At 51.1% G+C, this 17,290-nt stretch overlaps 1 protein-coding gene across 6 annotated transcripts in view; it reads right to left on the bottom strand.

The window, feature by feature from the left end:
- The window catches only part of FARP1 (FERM, ARH/RhoGEF and pleckstrin domain protein 1), a 581,296-nt gene that overhangs the window by 131,557 nt on the left and 432,449 nt on the right, over nucleotides 1–17,290 (bottom strand). For all 6 annotated transcript variants that reach the window (XM_085622106.1, XM_085622108.1, XM_085622109.1 and 3 more), the window contains exon 16: nucleotides 16,028–16,161. In XM_085622106.1, coding sequence (XP_085478232.1) covers nucleotides 16,028–16,161 — 134 coding nt within the window. The remainder of the gene's footprint in view (nucleotides 1–16,027; nucleotides 16,162–17,290) is intronic.

Genomic DNA, 17,290 nt, shown 5'->3' with positions numbered 1-17,290 from the left:
AACAGGCATGGCTGGCCTCACAGCTACTTGTAGAGTACCAGAGACCCCCCCCCCCCCCCCCCCACTCAAAGGGAACCCGAGCCACCTTGCAGTGGCTCTCTTTGTTGTCAGCAGCAACAACTGGGTAAAATGCATTGGGGACAACCTGCTCTTCAGACCCCAGGTGACACTTGACAGCTGTCACACTGGCTCCTGTGTCTCGAAGAGCCAAATGCATTGGGGACAATCTGCTCTTCAGACACCAGGTGACACTTGACAGCTGTCACACTGGCTCCTTTGTCACTCTAGTGTAATTGATGGTCACCCAATGCCAGTACTTTTTAGTGTTATCAGGCAGTTGGGTCCTGGGGACCACCTCACAGTCTCCTAAAGAGACAAGAGACATCTCTGGGGGACCTCACCCACATTGGGCACCCATCACCTCCACCAGGGATACACTCGCCATCTGCCGGGGTGGAGCACCAGTGGGTGCTGTTTTTCCAAACTGTGGGGATCAACAGACTTATGGCCCACTTCACCACATGTGAAGCACCTCAGGGGTCCCCTGGAAACAGGTCTACCTGTCGGGCCCGTGCTTCTTCTCAGGGGGAGGCTGGGAACCTTTCCCTTGGGAATTACTTTGGGGTCCTTTCTGGACCTCCCTCTGTTTACCCTTTTCCACCCCACTCTTCTGCTGGGGACACTGCCCACTCTTGGCGGAGTCTCCCACATGACCCTTGTGGACCCAGGTGCTCACCCAGGGGTCAGCCCCCTCAGCAAGCTTCCTAGGGTTAGTCAGCCTGCTATCAATCAGGTGTTGGCGTAGCTCTGGAAAACAATTACTTGACACGTGCTCCCATGCAATGAAATCTAAGAGCCCCTCAAAATCATTCACCTTGCTACCCTTCACCCAACCATCCAATGCTCTGCAAAAGAAAGTTACATATTCTATCCATTTGCTTGACTCCATCTTCTTGCAACTTCTAAACCTCTGTCTATACAATTCAGGGGTCAACCCATACCTGGACATCAATGCATCTTTCATGTGGCTATTCGTATTATGGACTTCAGAGGGCAAGTCTAACAGTGTATCCCGCCCCTCACTAAGGAACCGCCCCCACAACCCCGCTCCCCAATCCTTCTCAGGGACCCGGTGGGAAGACATGACTACCTCATAGGCTTTGAACCACTGCCACTGCCCAATATCGTCATTCTTATAAAACTATTTCACCACATCTTTAGGAATACACCCTAGCTTCCATAGGAATGGATGGTGTGCTGCCACCAGAGGGAGTAATTTCCGAGCTCCTTGCTTTCAATTGCATCTCCCTCAAACTTTTCTCATGCTCCAGTTGCATCCTCTTTTCCTCTAGGGCCAATTTCCTAGTTTGCAATTCAAATTCTAACTGCCCACTTTACTTGAGCTTGGTCAGCTCCATCTCATGCATCCTACACTCCTTCCTGTCCCCCCAACTCCTCTGGGGACAGGCCTTTGGCAGAAACACTGCTAACTACTGGGGAGGTTCTCTCCTCCCCTGGACCCAATGGCCCCTCCAGCGGCTCCTCAGCATCCACCTCATTCTCAGGGGTATTCCTTGCTTCGACCCAGGCCCTCAGCGCCTTTTGGAACTCATCCTTCTTGGTGAGACCGGTCATTGCAACTTTAAATTTCCTGCAGAAGTGCTTTAGCTGTCTCACATTGTAGCATTCCAGTTTCTCCTCTTCCCAATCAAAATCAACAGATGCTATGGATGCTGCTTTACTCGTCGTGGTTAAACATAGCAGTCCTTGGCAAAAACTAGAAAATCCCAGGAAAAACAATCTACCAAAAGTATGTGGTCGCGTTTGGTCTGCACTCACTAGTAGTGTTCACCAATCACTGTATATGAGTCACAAATGCAAGTCCAGAATCCTCACCACTTACCACCAATGTTAGAACTGGGGGTCTCTAGTTGGCAGAGGTAGGTGCCTTTGACCAAATAGAGACCCTTGCTTCTAGTCAGGGTAAGGGGGAACACTCCTAAAATAACCCCTGCTCACCCCCTTGGTCGCTTGGCACGAGCAGACAGGCTTATCTCAGAGGCAATGAGTAAAGCATTTGTGAAGACATACAGTAATCCAGGGATAACACTACAGATGGCTACCACACAGGTTTTATATCAAAAATAAGTATTCTTTATATAGACTTATCACAAGTCCACAAACGACAAAAATCCACAATACTGTACTTTAAAAATGGGAGAAATAGCTTAGTTCTCTGAAGATGGTAAATGCAACACTTTAAGTTCAATGTACCTTTGGATGCGTAACGCTATACAATGAAAGTGTTGCAGGGAAGGTGATGCGTCGGTTCCTTACACTCAATAACGGCGATGCGTCGGGTCCCTACTGATGCGCAGGGGATGTGTCGGTTCTTCTTGGCGTGGGGAGGTGATGCGTCTGTTTCTTACTGCGCTTCTGTGGCGATGCAGCCTGTGATGCGATGAAGATCCAGTGCAATTAAACAAAATGGAGTCTTCTTCTTGATGCAACACGATGCGTGCAAACCAGACGGCCGAGCGGCGACTCAATGATTCTGCTGAGCCGCGACAGGCCTAGCGACACTTCTCCGGTGAGGCGACGGCGTCTGAGGCGACGGCGACACTCTTCTCCGGTGATGCGAGACGCTTCGGCGATGCGATGCGACAGCTGCAGCTGCGACACCCTTCTTCAGTGATGCGAAAGCTGAGGCAGCGACACGATTCTCCGATGATGCGACAGTGTCTGATGAGACAGCGACACTCTTCTCCGGCGATGCGAGGCGCTTCTGAGATGTGAAGCGACAGCGGCTACACCCTTTTTCAGAGATGTGACGACAGCGGCTGCGACACGCTTCTTCTTCCTGAGTCGTGCTTCCAGTTCCTGGTGACACGCAGTCCCTCAGAAGGTCCAACACAACAGCAGGCACATCAAAAGAACTCTTGGGGAGCTGGTGGGTGAAGTCTGTTGTCCCTGAGACTTCAGCAGGAGGCAAGCTCTATCTCAAGCCCTTGGAGATCCTTCACAATTTGATTTGAAAGTAGCACAAAGTCCTTTCTCCTTTCTTTGGCAGTCAGGCAACCAACCACTGCAGGCCAATCCCCCAACCAGCACTCAGGTAGGGATAGTCTCTTCCTCAGTTTCTCTGGTTCCTCTCCTCAGCAAAGGTTCTTCTTGTTTCTCAAAGTGATCCAAAGTTCTGGGGTCTGGGTCCCCCCTTTTATACTCATTCTCTATGTTCTCTGAAGGCAGAGAGGCCTTTGCCTAGTCCAAACCAGTTCTGGTCAGTCCTGGAGCACTGTGTTGACAAGACTCCTTTCCTTTCACAGTGCAGGCCAGGGACATCAGACGAACCACAGGAGGTGGAGCCAGAATTGTGGAGGGAAAACACAGCCCTATTCAGGTCCCAGGTGCATCTCCTCCCACCCATCTACATGCAGATCTCTCTATTCAGCCCTGTGCTGACTCACCCGGTCTCCTGGAATCCCCCAGCCCCTGTCACTCAAACTCCAGACAACGAATGCACAACCTAGTAGAGGCAGGCTTGAATAGTTAGGCAAGAAAATACCTACTTTCTAAAAGTGGTATTTTCAAACACAAAATGTTAAAACCAACTTACTAAAATTATTTTATCATTCTGAGTTCAGGCATACTAAACTCGAATTTCGAATGGCAGACCTGAGACACACGTTACAGGCTGCTTCTGTGGGAGGCACAACCAGTGCTGCAAGCCCACCAGCAGCATTTGGTTTGCAAGCCCTGGGCACACTCAGTGCACTGTACTAGGGTCTGACAAGTAACCCAAACCAGCCAATCATGGAGTCACTAATCCATACATCAATTTACCATAGGGAGCACTTGCACTGTGGCACTGAATAGCAGTGGCACAGTGCCCAAAGCATCTAACACCAGCAAAAACACATGAGGCAACAGCAAAAAATGGAAGGGAGACCCATGCCAATGGTGCCAGGTCTAACAGTGCCCAATGCACACGGGAAGCCATTTTATGGCCCGGCTTAACAGCACAACTTTCACCCGACAATTATGTGACAATCACTAGAGGGGCTTTGGCTCTGCTCACATTTGGAGTCAGGTGTACATGTTTTGATTGGACAGAAACTGTGTGCTTCCACAAAAAAAAGTGCTTGCCCTCCACACAACTGTGATCATTTCCTTTATTTATCCAGCTGCCTGAGCTTGAATTTTCAGGGGAAAATGCATGGCATTGTAATGCTATTAAAGTGTTTTAGATAACTAGATAATTTATGATGTTTTTGACAGAGGCACAGATGGGAAGAGGGCAGTCATTAACCTACATGGATGTTTAGGTCTTGCTTGACAGATCAATTGTCACATAACCTTTTGATCTACACCAATATCATCCTACAGTTATTTGCTTTCACACAAATACATATCCATTCCTGTGCTATTTAGTTGTAATAGTTGACGTTGCCATACAACATTCCCTTTAAGTCACACCTATGGGCATTGACAATTCTTGTTTAATGATTTTAGAGCCCAAGCAGAACAGACAGGACATGATGGTTGTGTCTGGGGAACTGCTGGGCCCTCACAAAGTAAAAAATAAAATACAAAAATAAGTGCAGTGGTAAAAGGTTTTTGTCATTTTTCAACTTGGTGCTAATGGCACTTGCTAATCATATGCTTAACGACTTTGCTGTAAAAATGAGGAAAGGCTTTGCCAATCTCTAGCTTGGCATCGATGGCACTAAGCAAATTCTATGCTTAAAAACTCGGCTAGGGGGCGTGGCCAAGATGGCGGGGTGAGCGGACGCTTCCTCCCGTAGCTCCTCCGGCCCGGCCGAGCTTGAGCCCTTTTCTTATGCTTTTCTCCCCCCGCTGAGGCTCAGCGTGTGAGAGGAGCGTGGCGGAGCACCTGGTGCGCACATTGTTGCCGCTTTGGTTCGGATCGCCTCGGGGGAAGTCCCCAAAAAGTCCGATCGAGTTCGAGGAGCGACGGAAGCCTGGGAGAAGGAGCGCATCGAAGTGCTGTCCGTGCGCCTCGGCTGGGCCTGGTGCTGAAAGTTGCGATCTGGAGGGAATCTGGCCCGTCGCTCGACGGAGGGTGAAGGAGCCGCGGGAGGGGACCCGACGGTGCGGGAGACTTAGGACGGGCGCTTTGGCACTCAGACTTGTGTCGGCGACACTTCGCACTGCGGGGCCCCTGTCCCTTGACCGAAGTACGGCGGACTTTCTGTTGGGGTCGGCCCGTCTGGGCCCTTGCGTGTGACAGACTGAAACCGGTGGCGGAACCTCTTTGAGTGCTGTGCGTTTTGGGGGCCCCGGTGGTGTCGCCGGACCTGGTCGTTCTGCCCTGCCCCGCCCTGCCGCCATCTTGTCCCCGAGGGATCAGTGGTGTTGGCCTTCACTGGAGCCCTTGCTGGTGGATGTATGTGACCGCCGCTGCTGCCGGGCTGACTCTCTGGGGGATGTGCTAATGAGGAGCCCCCCACTGTAGCTTCCATTGCTGTCTCGGATGGGCACCCGCGGCTGGCGGTGACCGGACTGGACCGCCATTTTGTCACCTGTGACGCAGCGACTCTGCTTGTGGGGGGACACCCACGTCGAGCGCTTGCCAGCAGCTGGGCATCCCTAGGGCGGCTGGACCTGTGCCCGACCGCAGTGCTTGCGATGTCTGGAAGAGGCGGCTCGAAGAAGGGAGACCGCACCCTGCCGGACATGCTTGGCAGGGCCCAGCAACTGCGGGACAGAACACAGCCTTCGCCGGGGTCCTCCCGGGCCTCGGCGGATGTGACGGGGGGGGGAGCCACCCGTCACGAGGACCTTTATGGAGGAACTGTTTAGCTCCCTCAGGGAGGACTTCCAGACACTGAAGCGGGAGGTGGCCAGCGAGGTCCGGGAAGTGCGCAGGGAAGTGGAGGGCCTTGGCGAGCGCGTTGAAACGGTGGAGACGGAGGCCCAACGCCGGGAGGAGGAGATAGTCCATCTTCAACAAGACGTTCTCCGCCTCCGGGAGCAGTGTGTTGAGCTCCAGGCCCACTCTGAGGACCTTGAGAACAGATCACGGAGGAACAACATTCGAGTGCGTGGTGTGCCGACTGCAGACGAGGGGTCCGATCTGGGGGGCTACCTGCGGGACCTGTTCCGAGAGATACTGGGGGAAGCTGCGGACTTCCCCATTAGCATTGATAGGGCACATAGGGTTGGCCGGCAGCGCCAGTCATCGGCACCTCCACCGGACATTCTGGCCTTCCTGCCCGACTTCCCGCTGAAGGAACGCATCATGACTGAGGCCCGCAGGAAACAGCCCCTGACTTTCCGGGAGCGGCCGGTGGCGCTTTACCAGGACCTCTCCGCCATCACGCTGCAGAAACGCAGGTCCTTCAGGATTGCCACTGACTTTTTGCGCGAACACGAGACGCCGTACTCTTGGGGACATCCCTTCCGCCTGATCTTCCGGTGGAATGGGGTGCTACACCAGCTACGCTCCTTGCAGGACATTTGTGGAGTCCTGGGGTTTACGGCGGCGGAGGAGGAAGGAGCTACACCGTCGTGGAGGCCCTCGGAGAGACGGAGCCGGCGGAGGTCGACGAGGCGACGATCAGCGGCCAGCGCAGGGCGTCCTGACTCCCCTACCATCAGGGCGGACATGGTCGACGCTTTGAGGGCGGCGGCCAGGGACTCGGCCGGCTCCACCGGCGTGGCCTTGACGGCCTAACACTCACTCCGGGGGGAGATGCCTTTAGCTTCTTTAACTGCTGGGTACGGGGCGGGGGGGTCGGGGGGGAGCAGATGGAGGTGAGTGGCTGGACGTCCACTTCGTTCTTTTCTACGGACTTGCCCGTTTTGGGGCTTGTCTGGGACAATGGGGTGTTTGAGTTTGCGTTTGGCTAGTTGCCAGGGTTGTGTTTTGGGTGGGTGTAGGGGTTGTTCTGGGGTTGGGGAGGTCCCGTCCGATGTTGTCCATGCCCACGCTTGGTCTGTTTTGGCTTGTCCCGCGCGGCTGCCCCGCGCGCCCTACCCGCTGATCCCCTGCCCATTGCACGGCGTTCCTGATCCCCGAGAGGAATGTCGGCCCTAAAGGTAGTGACCCTTAATGTTCAGGGTCTGAATAACCCCGTGAAGTGCAGAGCGATCTTATCTTTGCTGGAGGGGACGCAGGCGGACATTTGCCTTTTGCAGGAGACCCACTTATTGTCCCGGGATTGCCATAGGCTGCGCTCTGCTAAGTTCCCTACCCAGTTCTTCTCCTCGGCAGCGAACAAGACGGCGGGGGTAGCCATTCTTCTAGCGAGCTCCTTTAGGGGGGAGGTCTTGTATAAGTGTGCTGAACAGAAGGGGAGGCTTCTGGCGTATCGCATGCGCTTAGGAGGCATAGCGTTTACGGTCGGCTCCGTTTATAGCCCAAACGACCATCAAGAACGCTTCCTAGACTCCGTGTTGGTGGATGTCACTGCTTCTCCCGACCGCCACGTCATTTTGGGGGGAGACCTTAATATTGTGTTCGATTCTGTGATGGACAGATCGGCGCAGCGCTTCCCGCAGACGGGGGAACTGTCCCAGGCTGTGAAGGCCCGGATTGCGGAAATGGATTTACACGACCTTTGGCGCTCCATGCACCCCACGGATAGGGACTACTCTTACTTTTCACACGCACACCGCACCTACTCACGGCTGGACTACCTTCTGGTGAGTGGACCGATGCGTGCCGCTGCCACGGCGGCGGACATCGGGGTCCTGACCCTGTCTGACCATTCACCAGTCACCGGCGTTTTCCAGTGGCCGGCGGCCTCCCCCTCTCGGGGGGTGTGGCGCCTCCGGGATACCCTTTTACACAAAAAGTCTGTAGTGCAGCGCATTGGAGAGGTCATACAGGACTACCTAACTCACAATAGCAACACCGACACTTCGCAGGCGACACAGTGGGCGGCATTGAAGGCAGTCCTCCGGGGGGAATGTATCTCTATCTCCGCAGCCGAAAATAGGGAGCGGCAACGGAAGAGGGACGAGCTGACCGTTCAGGTCCGGGAGCTTGAGCAGGTCCACCGCCGCACGGGGGCGCCAAGGGTGTGGAGGCAGTTGAAGGCTGCGAGGAAGCTCCTGTCGGCACTGGATCTTGATAGGGCGGAGTATGCCGCCCTACGCTTGAAACATGCCTTCTACACTGGGGGGGACAAATGTGGCAAGCTCCTAGCACACCGGCTCCGGGTCACGCAGCAGCGTGGCGTCGTGAAGGAACTGGTGGGCACGGACGGGGTGGCCGTCTCCGGGGACGCAGAGGTAGCGGAATCTTTCCGCGGCTTCTACGAGGCGTTGTATGCTGAGGAGCCCTCCTCGCCACGGGATGCCACAGGCTACTTGGAGTCGGTGACCCTTCCGGTGCTGGATCCGGTTCAGGCAGACCACCTGGAGCGGGATATCCATGTTGAGGAAGTGATTTCCGCTATCGCGCGGCTGAAGCATGGTAAGGCCCCGGGCCCGGACGGGTACACGTCTTTGTTTTACAAGACTTTTTGCACGGCGGTGGCCCCTGTCCTTACTCGGCTATTTAATTCCTTTTCCGAACCGGGAGCCATCCCACCGGATCTCCTGAGGGCAACGGTCGCGGTAATCCCGAAACCTGGGAAGGACCGGGCCCTCTGCGGTTCGTATCGACCCATCTCGCTTTTAAATGTCGACCTCAAGTTGTATACAGGGATTCTAGCGTCCCGGCTGGGTCCGCACCTCCCCGGATTGGTGGAGGCGGACCAGGCTGGCTTTGTACCCGGCAGACAGACGGTTGACAATACCAAGCGGGTGACGCATGTTCTGGAGAAGGCCTCGCGGATCCCGGGGGAGCGGATGTTGCTGTCCGTTGATGCGGAGAAGGCCTTCGACAGAGTTCACTGGCCGTATCTCGAGCTGGTTCTCAAGAAATTGGGAATCGGGGATAAGTTCCGCACCATGGTATTCAACTGTTATAAGCATCCTTCAGCGTCGGTACGGGTCAACGGGTGTAGCTCCGGCGGATTTGCCATCGAACGCGGCACGAGGCAGGGCTGCCCCCTCTCGCCGCTCTTGTTTGCCCTCTACATGGAGCCGTTTGCTCAGAGGATTCGCGATAACCCGGACGCTATTGGGGTCCGGATGGGCCAGTATGTCCACACTGTCAGTCTCTACGCGGACGATGTCCTGTTGACCTTGGACGACCCTAGGAGGTCGCTGCCTGCTTGCCTCTGGGAACTGGACGCCTTTGCCTGTGCGGCCGGCTTCAAAATGAATATGAGCAAGTCAGTGGCGTTAGACGTGTCCCTGGCTGCGGACACCAGGAGGGACCTTCAGCGACTCTTCCCCATGCAGTGGTCCTCGTCCACGGTGCCATACCTGGGGATTCTGCTGGCGCCCACATTGCCGGAGATGGTAACGGCCAATTATGCCTCCCTCAGCAGGAAGATCAAGGAGGAGCTTGGTCGCTGGAGCAAGGGCCTACTGTCCTGGTTGGGGCGAATCGCGGCGGTTAAGATGACGGTGTTGCCCCAGATACTGTATCTTTTCCGGGCCCTTCCTCTCCAGCCCCCGGTGGGCTGGATACGACAAATGCAGGCTGACATCTCCCGCTTTGTGTGGCAGGGCCGCAAGCCACGAATGAAGAGGGTCCTCTCCACGCTTGCTCCGGAGGCGGGGGGTCTCGGTATTCCGGACCTCCGTAAGTACTTTCAGGCGGCACAGCTGCGTTATCTGGTGGAGTGGAGCAGGTGGGAGTCCGACAAACACTGGCTCTTTCAAGACCAGGCAGTGGCGGGCCGCACCTTACAAGAGGTTCCATTCTTGCGCCGCGCGCATCGCCCCCCTAACCTATACGCTTCTTTCGTTACGCGGGTCCCCCTGCGGGTGTGGGATGCAGTCTGTGAGGCTCGGGGCCTCACCACCTTCCCTTCGCCGTTCACACCCATAGTGGGCAACCCGGACTTTTCCCCAGGGATGGAGTTTTCTCCCATTGGGTGCAGGCGGGCTGCAGGGCGCTCTTCCAGGTCTATGGCCCGGAGGGAGTGATTCCTTTTCAGCAACTCCGCCAGGAGTTCGGCCTGACGGAGCTGGACAGATTGCGCTACATGCAGGTTCGGCATTGGGCCCTCCAGCCCCAAGTGCGTGACACCGCTGCTCGTCAAATTACACCGTATGAGAGGTGGCTGGCCACCCGGACCTCCGACGCTAAGCTAATTACCGATCTGTACAAGTACCTACAACCCCCGCCGTTTCACTATTACAACCCGGGGAGGGAGCGCTGGCACAGGGAATTGGGTAGGACACTCAGCCACAAGGAATGGGACAAAATTGCGTATCGGGCGCGGCACTCTGCGTATCACACGGGCCTTACGGAGACCTTTACCAAGGTGTCCACTTATTGGTACTACACCCCGGAGAGACTGCATGAAATGCATAAACACACTGACAAGGGGTGCTGGCGGGGCTGCGGGCAGGAGGGTACCCTCTCACACATTCTTTGGGATTGCCCCGTGCTGACCGCTTACTGGAAGGAAGTTTTGGACGAGGTGGATAAGCACTTTGGGATAGAGCTGCCGCGCTTCCCGGCGTATGTCCTGCTGGGCCTCCCCAATGACCTAATGTACCCACTGAAGTCCCGCAGGGGCAGGCAGATCGCGATTGCGCTGGGGTCTGCGGTCCAGAACATCCTTATCCACTGGCGCACCACCACTGTCCCCTCCATCACGGGCTGGTTGCATAGGCTTTGGCATGTGCTGGGAATGGAGAAGCTGTCGCTTACGGTGGCGGGGGAGATAGACCAATTTGAAGAGCTGTGGCAACCCTTTCTAGCGCTGCTGTCCACCGAATTCCGGGAGCTCACCTGCCCGAGGTATCTTAGGCTTCTCAGGTTGACGCCGCCGGTGATCCCGGCGGACTAGATCACATGTGAGACGGGGCCCTCGGGGGGGGGGGGGGGGGGGGGGGGGGTGCGGGGCTTCTTGGTGAGGACTAATCTGGCGCGGGACCATAGGACGGGGGGGGGTGGGATATTGTTTTTTTTCTTTCTTCCTCTCTTTACTGGGAGGCTGGGGGATGGGGGATGGGGGGGGGTGGATTGTGCCTCGTTGAGTTGATGCTGGCTTTCATTGCTCAGATTTGGGGTGTTGGATATGCACGCAGGGATTCCATAGATTGCATTTCTAGCCTTTCATTTATTGTGCTTTTCCCCTGGCCCATCGAGCTATCCATCGCCAACCCTCTTGAGTTGCCCCCTTGTTCTTTGATTGTATTATATGTACCCTAACCTCCTATCCCCCTCCCCCATGGTTTGTTTTGTTTCAATAAAAACGTTTTAAACATAAAAACTCGGCTAAAGAAGCAGACATTTGAGGTGCGCAGATTCAGAGAGTCGGTGGTGCTCCATATAAAGGAGTTGCTCTCAACCTAAACTTGGAATTGCCCAGAGTTCCAGATTGGCGGGGCTGGGGCCACGTCAGGTGCTTTCTTCAGTCTTCTCTGCTTTTGTGGCTCTTTGGGGTCTTCTTTCTTCTTAGGTCATCAGGATCTGCTTCTCTGGTGCCAGGGGCTCCCCTAAATACTGAATTTAGGTGTGTTAGGGGAGTGTAGAGTAGTAGCCAATAGATTACTGACCCTTGGGGTCACTATGCACCCTATATGACCACTTCCTGTGGGAAGTGGACCAAACCTTGTCCCAGAATCCCTAGGTATGCCATCACAAAGATGGCTATTTCTGAAAATGTGTGTCCACCTCACAGGTATCTCACCTTAGGGGTGGTACTAGCCTGGAGGTGACACGCCTAACTGACTAGCTGATTTTCTGTGAGGAGAGCCAGATTTGCATTCCAAAGGTGGCGGCTCCTTTAAAGCTCGCCAGCCCCAGGAGGCTAATCAGCAGGTCATTCTGTGTGTGTGTGGGGGGAGGGGGGGGGGGGGTTTACACCCTCTTCTCGGACAGGCTTTTGTTCCTGACCTCCTGAGAGCAAAAGGCTCTCACCCTAGGAGGTCAGAAACTAGTCTCGGGTGGCAGGCTGGCAGAATCTTGTCAGCAAGCACACCAGAGGCTGGTAGGTTTTTACAGGGGTGCCAATAATGTGCCCTCTGAGTGCATATTTTAATAAAACCAACACTGGCATCAGTGTGGGTTTATCAAGATGAGATGTTTGGTACCAAACATCCCTATTTTCAGTGAAGCCATCATGTTTCAGGGAGACTTGTTTTCACCAGTGTCCAACACATGCTTTAAGATGGCTTCCATGGCCACTTGCACTGGTAGCATAGGACTGGCCAGCACAGGGTAATATCTGCTCATGCAGATATGTCCTCACATATAATATTAAGCAACCTACCTTAGGGCTGTCATGCTTGCTGTAGTGGGGACTTACAAATATTATATGCAGTGGTAGAGGACATGGCACACAGGGATGTGTGACATGTTGTGTTTTCACTTTTGTCTGCAGTAAGACACGTAGCCTGCAATGGCAGTCTTGCATGTGCTTGGTGAGGGGTCCCTTAGAGTGGCATAATTCATGCTGCAGCCCTTAGGGACCTTCTTTAGTAACTCAGGCCCTAGGCACCAGGGTACCATTTACTAGAACTTACAGAGGGTGCTAAAGGTTATGCCAATTGGGGGAACAATTGCACAGTTCTGGGAAAGACCTCTGTCAATGGGGACCTGGCTAGCAGGAACCCAGCACAGTTTCAGTTGAATTCACATCATGTACCAGGCAAAAAGTGGGGGTAACCATGTCAAAAGGGGGCACTTCCCTACACCTCTTATCATTTAACGTGTGCTGGGCCCTTTCTGCCACAGAATCCAGCTGTGAGAAGACTGGAAAATCTATAGTTTGGTTAAGATGGAAAGGAAAGACTACCTTAGGAAGCATGTATGGTTGGTTCTAAGAACAACCCCATCTCTGAGGATCTGTATGAAAGGCCCCTGAATGGTAAGTGCTTGCAGCTCACTGATGCACCTAAGCAAGGTGACGGCCACAATGAAGGCCACCTTCCAAGAAAGAAACTGCAGTGGGCATGAGTGCAAAGGTTTCAAATAGAGGTCCCATAAGTCTGGTAAGGACTATGTTGAGGTTTCAGACTGGAGCAGGGGGCACTTAGGGAGAGTGAGGTATGACCCTATAGGGTCCCTCCATAAACACGTAACCACTGGTATACTGAACAAAATCATGTGCGGTCTTTTCTGCATGTAAGCGGCAACTGTTGTTAAGTGGAGGCAAATCGATTTGTAAGCCAGGCTAACTTCTGAAAGGTGCAAATGTAGGCCACAATCTTCTTCACTATATATCATTTAAAGGATTGGATTTGTTGTAAATGCAGAGACAGACAAATCTCTTCCATTTGGCTGCATAGCAGGCGAGACTTGTGGGCCGCTGTGCCTCCTCAAGATGGGCATACATTCTTGTGGGAGATGGAGGTACAAGATTCTAGGACCTTAGATGCCAAATTGCAAGACTGACCTGTCCTGGATCCGGATGCCTGACCTGGCCTTGTCTTTCTGTGGGAATATCCGGCCAGAGGGGATGCATTTCTTTGGGACTGATTGATAGCTCCAGAAGAGTGGAAAACCAAATCCGTCTGGCCCATGTTGAAACCACTAAGATGAGACTGAAGGATTAGTAGTACATCTATTCTTGAGGCAAGTGTCTGTTGACTGCCCTTTGAACCAGTGTTGTAGAGTTAGATTTCTTGAAGTAAGAAGAGAGGTCTCCTATTTGTTTAATATCATTCAGACTCTCCTTCTGTGTTAAAATCACCAGTCTGGCCGCCGCCGTTAGGGATATTAAACAAATTGGGGATCTCTCTTCTTACTTCAAGGAACACTTGCCTCAAGAATAGATGGATTAGTTCCACTGCCATAGAAGAGCCAGTTAGCCCTCGTGTTTCAAAATGTGTGTGTGTGTGTGTGTGTGTGTATATTATATATATATATATTGGGTAACAACATTGTGCTTCAGCAGAACACTATAACTCAGATAGAACAGAAAGCTGAAATGGGTGTAACCACTGTCTTATGTTGTAGTGGATGGAGATGACACCATACCAATGGATAAGGATTGATTGAAAGCATTTATGTATTCATATATGTATAATTTTATTAAAACCAGGCCTAAAAGGGACCTGTCCTGGTAAATCCTAAGTCTTCATGGTGGGTTTGGTATAAATTTGTACAGTATTTTGGGATAGAGAAAAAAAAAGGCCATGGGGATTTTTTTGCACAAACCTCCTAAAGCGGCTTTCCTGAATAACTGTTGAAACCCTTAAGCATTCAAAGGCAAACATAGAATGAAGAAAAAGATGCGCCAGAATAAAAGCACAGCCAAATTTCATGCAGTGTGTCAAACGGCTAACATGTTAATGATCCAACAATTTATTTTCCAGTGGACCAATCAACTCGACCATGACTACAGAGACGCTGCTGAATGTCAAAGGAAAACACTGATACTGCCATTCATGCAGGTGCAGCGCAATGAATTGGGCCATGACGTGGAACTATGGTAGCTTTGTCTGGGATGCTTAATAAAAGTTGAACAAAACCTAGCAATGATCAGTTTTTGCCTAATTGCTTCTACAGGCTCTGAAAGTGCTGAACTACTCGGGAGCCTACACGCTCCAGCACTGGGGCAGATTGCAGGTTGCGCTGAACACTAGCGGTCTTCCGGAAGAGGCTTCAGCAGTATTTTGGAGAAAAGGCAGGTTGCTTTTATGGTGGATGCATTCTTCCACGTGGTGAACCGTCTAGGATAGGAAATTGACAAACCATTGATGGAAGGCTGCCCGCGGAGGTTGGACTCTGTGGCCATCTAGAAAATGGCATGCTGGATAAACAGGAATGGCAGAGCGACGGACCTTTGGGAATGAAGGAATCACAGCAAGGCAGCAAGATAACTTCCAACATAGCACCCACACGGCTTTCTACAGCATCATGCAGCAACAGAGCAGAAGGAGAGTAAGGTATCTCTGCTCAACATGCCAACCAACAACTGAACATGTTACAGTTATATTACAGTATATCTTTTCACCAACACAGCCGAGATAGGCCAGTACATCGTTATCATGGCTCCCCAATGGTCAGCCCACTTAAATAACATCATGCTGGGCAGTGGACGAGTCAAACAACCCAGACAGCGTCTAGAATGTTTATTAAAACAGCCGCCAGTACCCACCAACCTTCATAAAAAAATAATCAATTATTAAAAACACAAATATTTTAAACAAATGCACCACAGCTTAAAGACCAAACAAGACTCCTGACTGAGACAGAGTCCTACAAATCCGGACAAGAATGTACTAAATCCCATTAGCACAGTGAAGTGGTGCTAATGGGAGGAGTGCTACATAAAAACACCAGATGTAAAATGCATGTAAGCAGCTCCTTAAGGAGCTTGCTCTTCAGCCCCTCCTGGAATGACACCACATATCCTCATGCAATGGTCATTTAAAACATAACCCATACCACTCCTTAAAAAGATAGTATGCATCTGCATTTGCTTAAGTGTCTACCTCACACTCGTCACCACAATGACTGATTAGTTCACACTCCACGTCAGAACATGTCTATAACACGCATGCATCTCACCGAACACTTCTCACACAGGCCAAAATGCAACCAATACCTTACCAATCATGCACTCTAAATGGTCGCCCAGGAACCAGAAGACAAGTGGAGTGCTTTGCAGCCTTGCCAAGTGTTCTGAAACACTATGCAATATCTTTCGGACAGAAGAAATAAGTGCCTAAAGCTTCATCAATACTGTATAAATATACCCCTTTCTATCCCCTAAATCACACTTTTTAATTTAATAACAATGAATATGAAGCAGATACATAAGCATATTTAAACTTTAGCCTACAGCATCATAGAATGTTTACAATTTATTTTTCTGAGGATAAGAACCATTGGTAACTCTCTTTAAAACTAAACTCTGGAGGTAATGTCAAATTGCAAAACTGGAGTTATTTTAAATCTATAATTATGACCATGCCTGCCATTATACTTAAGTAAACAAAAAGGAAACCACAGTTAGAAAGTGAAGTATGACAGCCTTACCACAAGGCCAGCCTTTGCTCGATTTCCTTCAGAAAACTTGAGTGAAACTTGTATAAGGGATCAAAACTTGAGAATATGAGATTGTTCAGCTTATCTGGCATGGAGTCATCTTTGCTCACTGTGCTCTGAAACCACTGAAAGTAAACGGAAATTATTAGTGGTAACATGGTGATTTAAAAATTACCCAAACGATTTACTGAAAGGAACATAACCAATTTAAGAAATAGAAAGAGGGCAAAAGGTTGGGATTACGTTTGTGTTCACCCAGTTTTCTCACTCCAAAATAATAATGTTATTTTAATTTAATTCATGCATATTTTACAATGTTTTTCCTTCCCGGGAGAGCTCTAATTATTTGATATTCACAAAGGTTTCTAAGCTTATGCATGTTAAAATGTAACAGTAGTGAGTTCCAGAAGTATTCCTGAAAATGTCATGTGATTTCCAAACTGCGTGTATGCAAAGGCAGTTTTACATCTGTAACTGTACATAGTGTGCAAGATATCAAATGCTTTTTCAAAAGTGTTGTTTTCTAGCTTGAAACTTCAAAATACACATGCTGTGCATACTCCCGCCATCTACTGGTTGGGGCAGAAGTGCTGCTGTAGTATAAGGCGTCAACGTAGGTGGAGTCGTATGATTCACTAAAACTTCGATCGTAGCCCTACAATGCCCCTCTACGTGGCTTCCATCTTAGCTATTTTTTCTTGTGCTTCCTCCATCACCAGGCAGGAGAGGGGATGGCATGTTAACATAGAAGAGCTTCAAGCTGCAAAAACATACCTACAGATAAGTAACTGGTATTTTTGCGTCATGAAACCTCTTCTCGTTACACAAGCTGCGCATAGATTATGGAGTGATATTTCCCACTGTGGGGGAGGGTTTGATGACGTTTTTGAAAAGTTTTTAAAATCACTTGACCTACTATAGTTTCCTATTTTGCGTTAATGTCTACACAATAAGGTTTAGAGAAAGTATTTTTATTTGAAAATGCTGCTGCATTACAAATGTCTCTTAACACATTTCTCAGGAAGACGAATGTAGTTCTCTTCTTTCTTGGCGCATGAGCTCTTACGTTGAATGTGATTTTTTCCGTATGCCAGGGGGTAGCATAATTGAATTGTTTGCACAAACCACCTTGCACCAATACCTTTAGTGAATGCTGGTCCACGTGCCACGAAAAATTGATTAGCTTTCCTTGAGTGTAATAAATTACTGCTCTTTTTACATCTAATGGATGGTGTATCTACTGCACTTGTAGAA

The sequence above is a fragment of the Triturus cristatus genome, chromosome 8 (assembly GCF_964204655.1).
Source record: "Triturus cristatus chromosome 8, aTriCri1.1, whole genome shotgun sequence".
NCBI lineage: Eukaryota > Metazoa > Chordata > Amphibia > Caudata > Salamandridae > Triturus > Triturus cristatus.
Note: the sequence above shows the minus strand (reverse complement) of the source record. Positions and strands in the feature narration are given on the sequence as shown.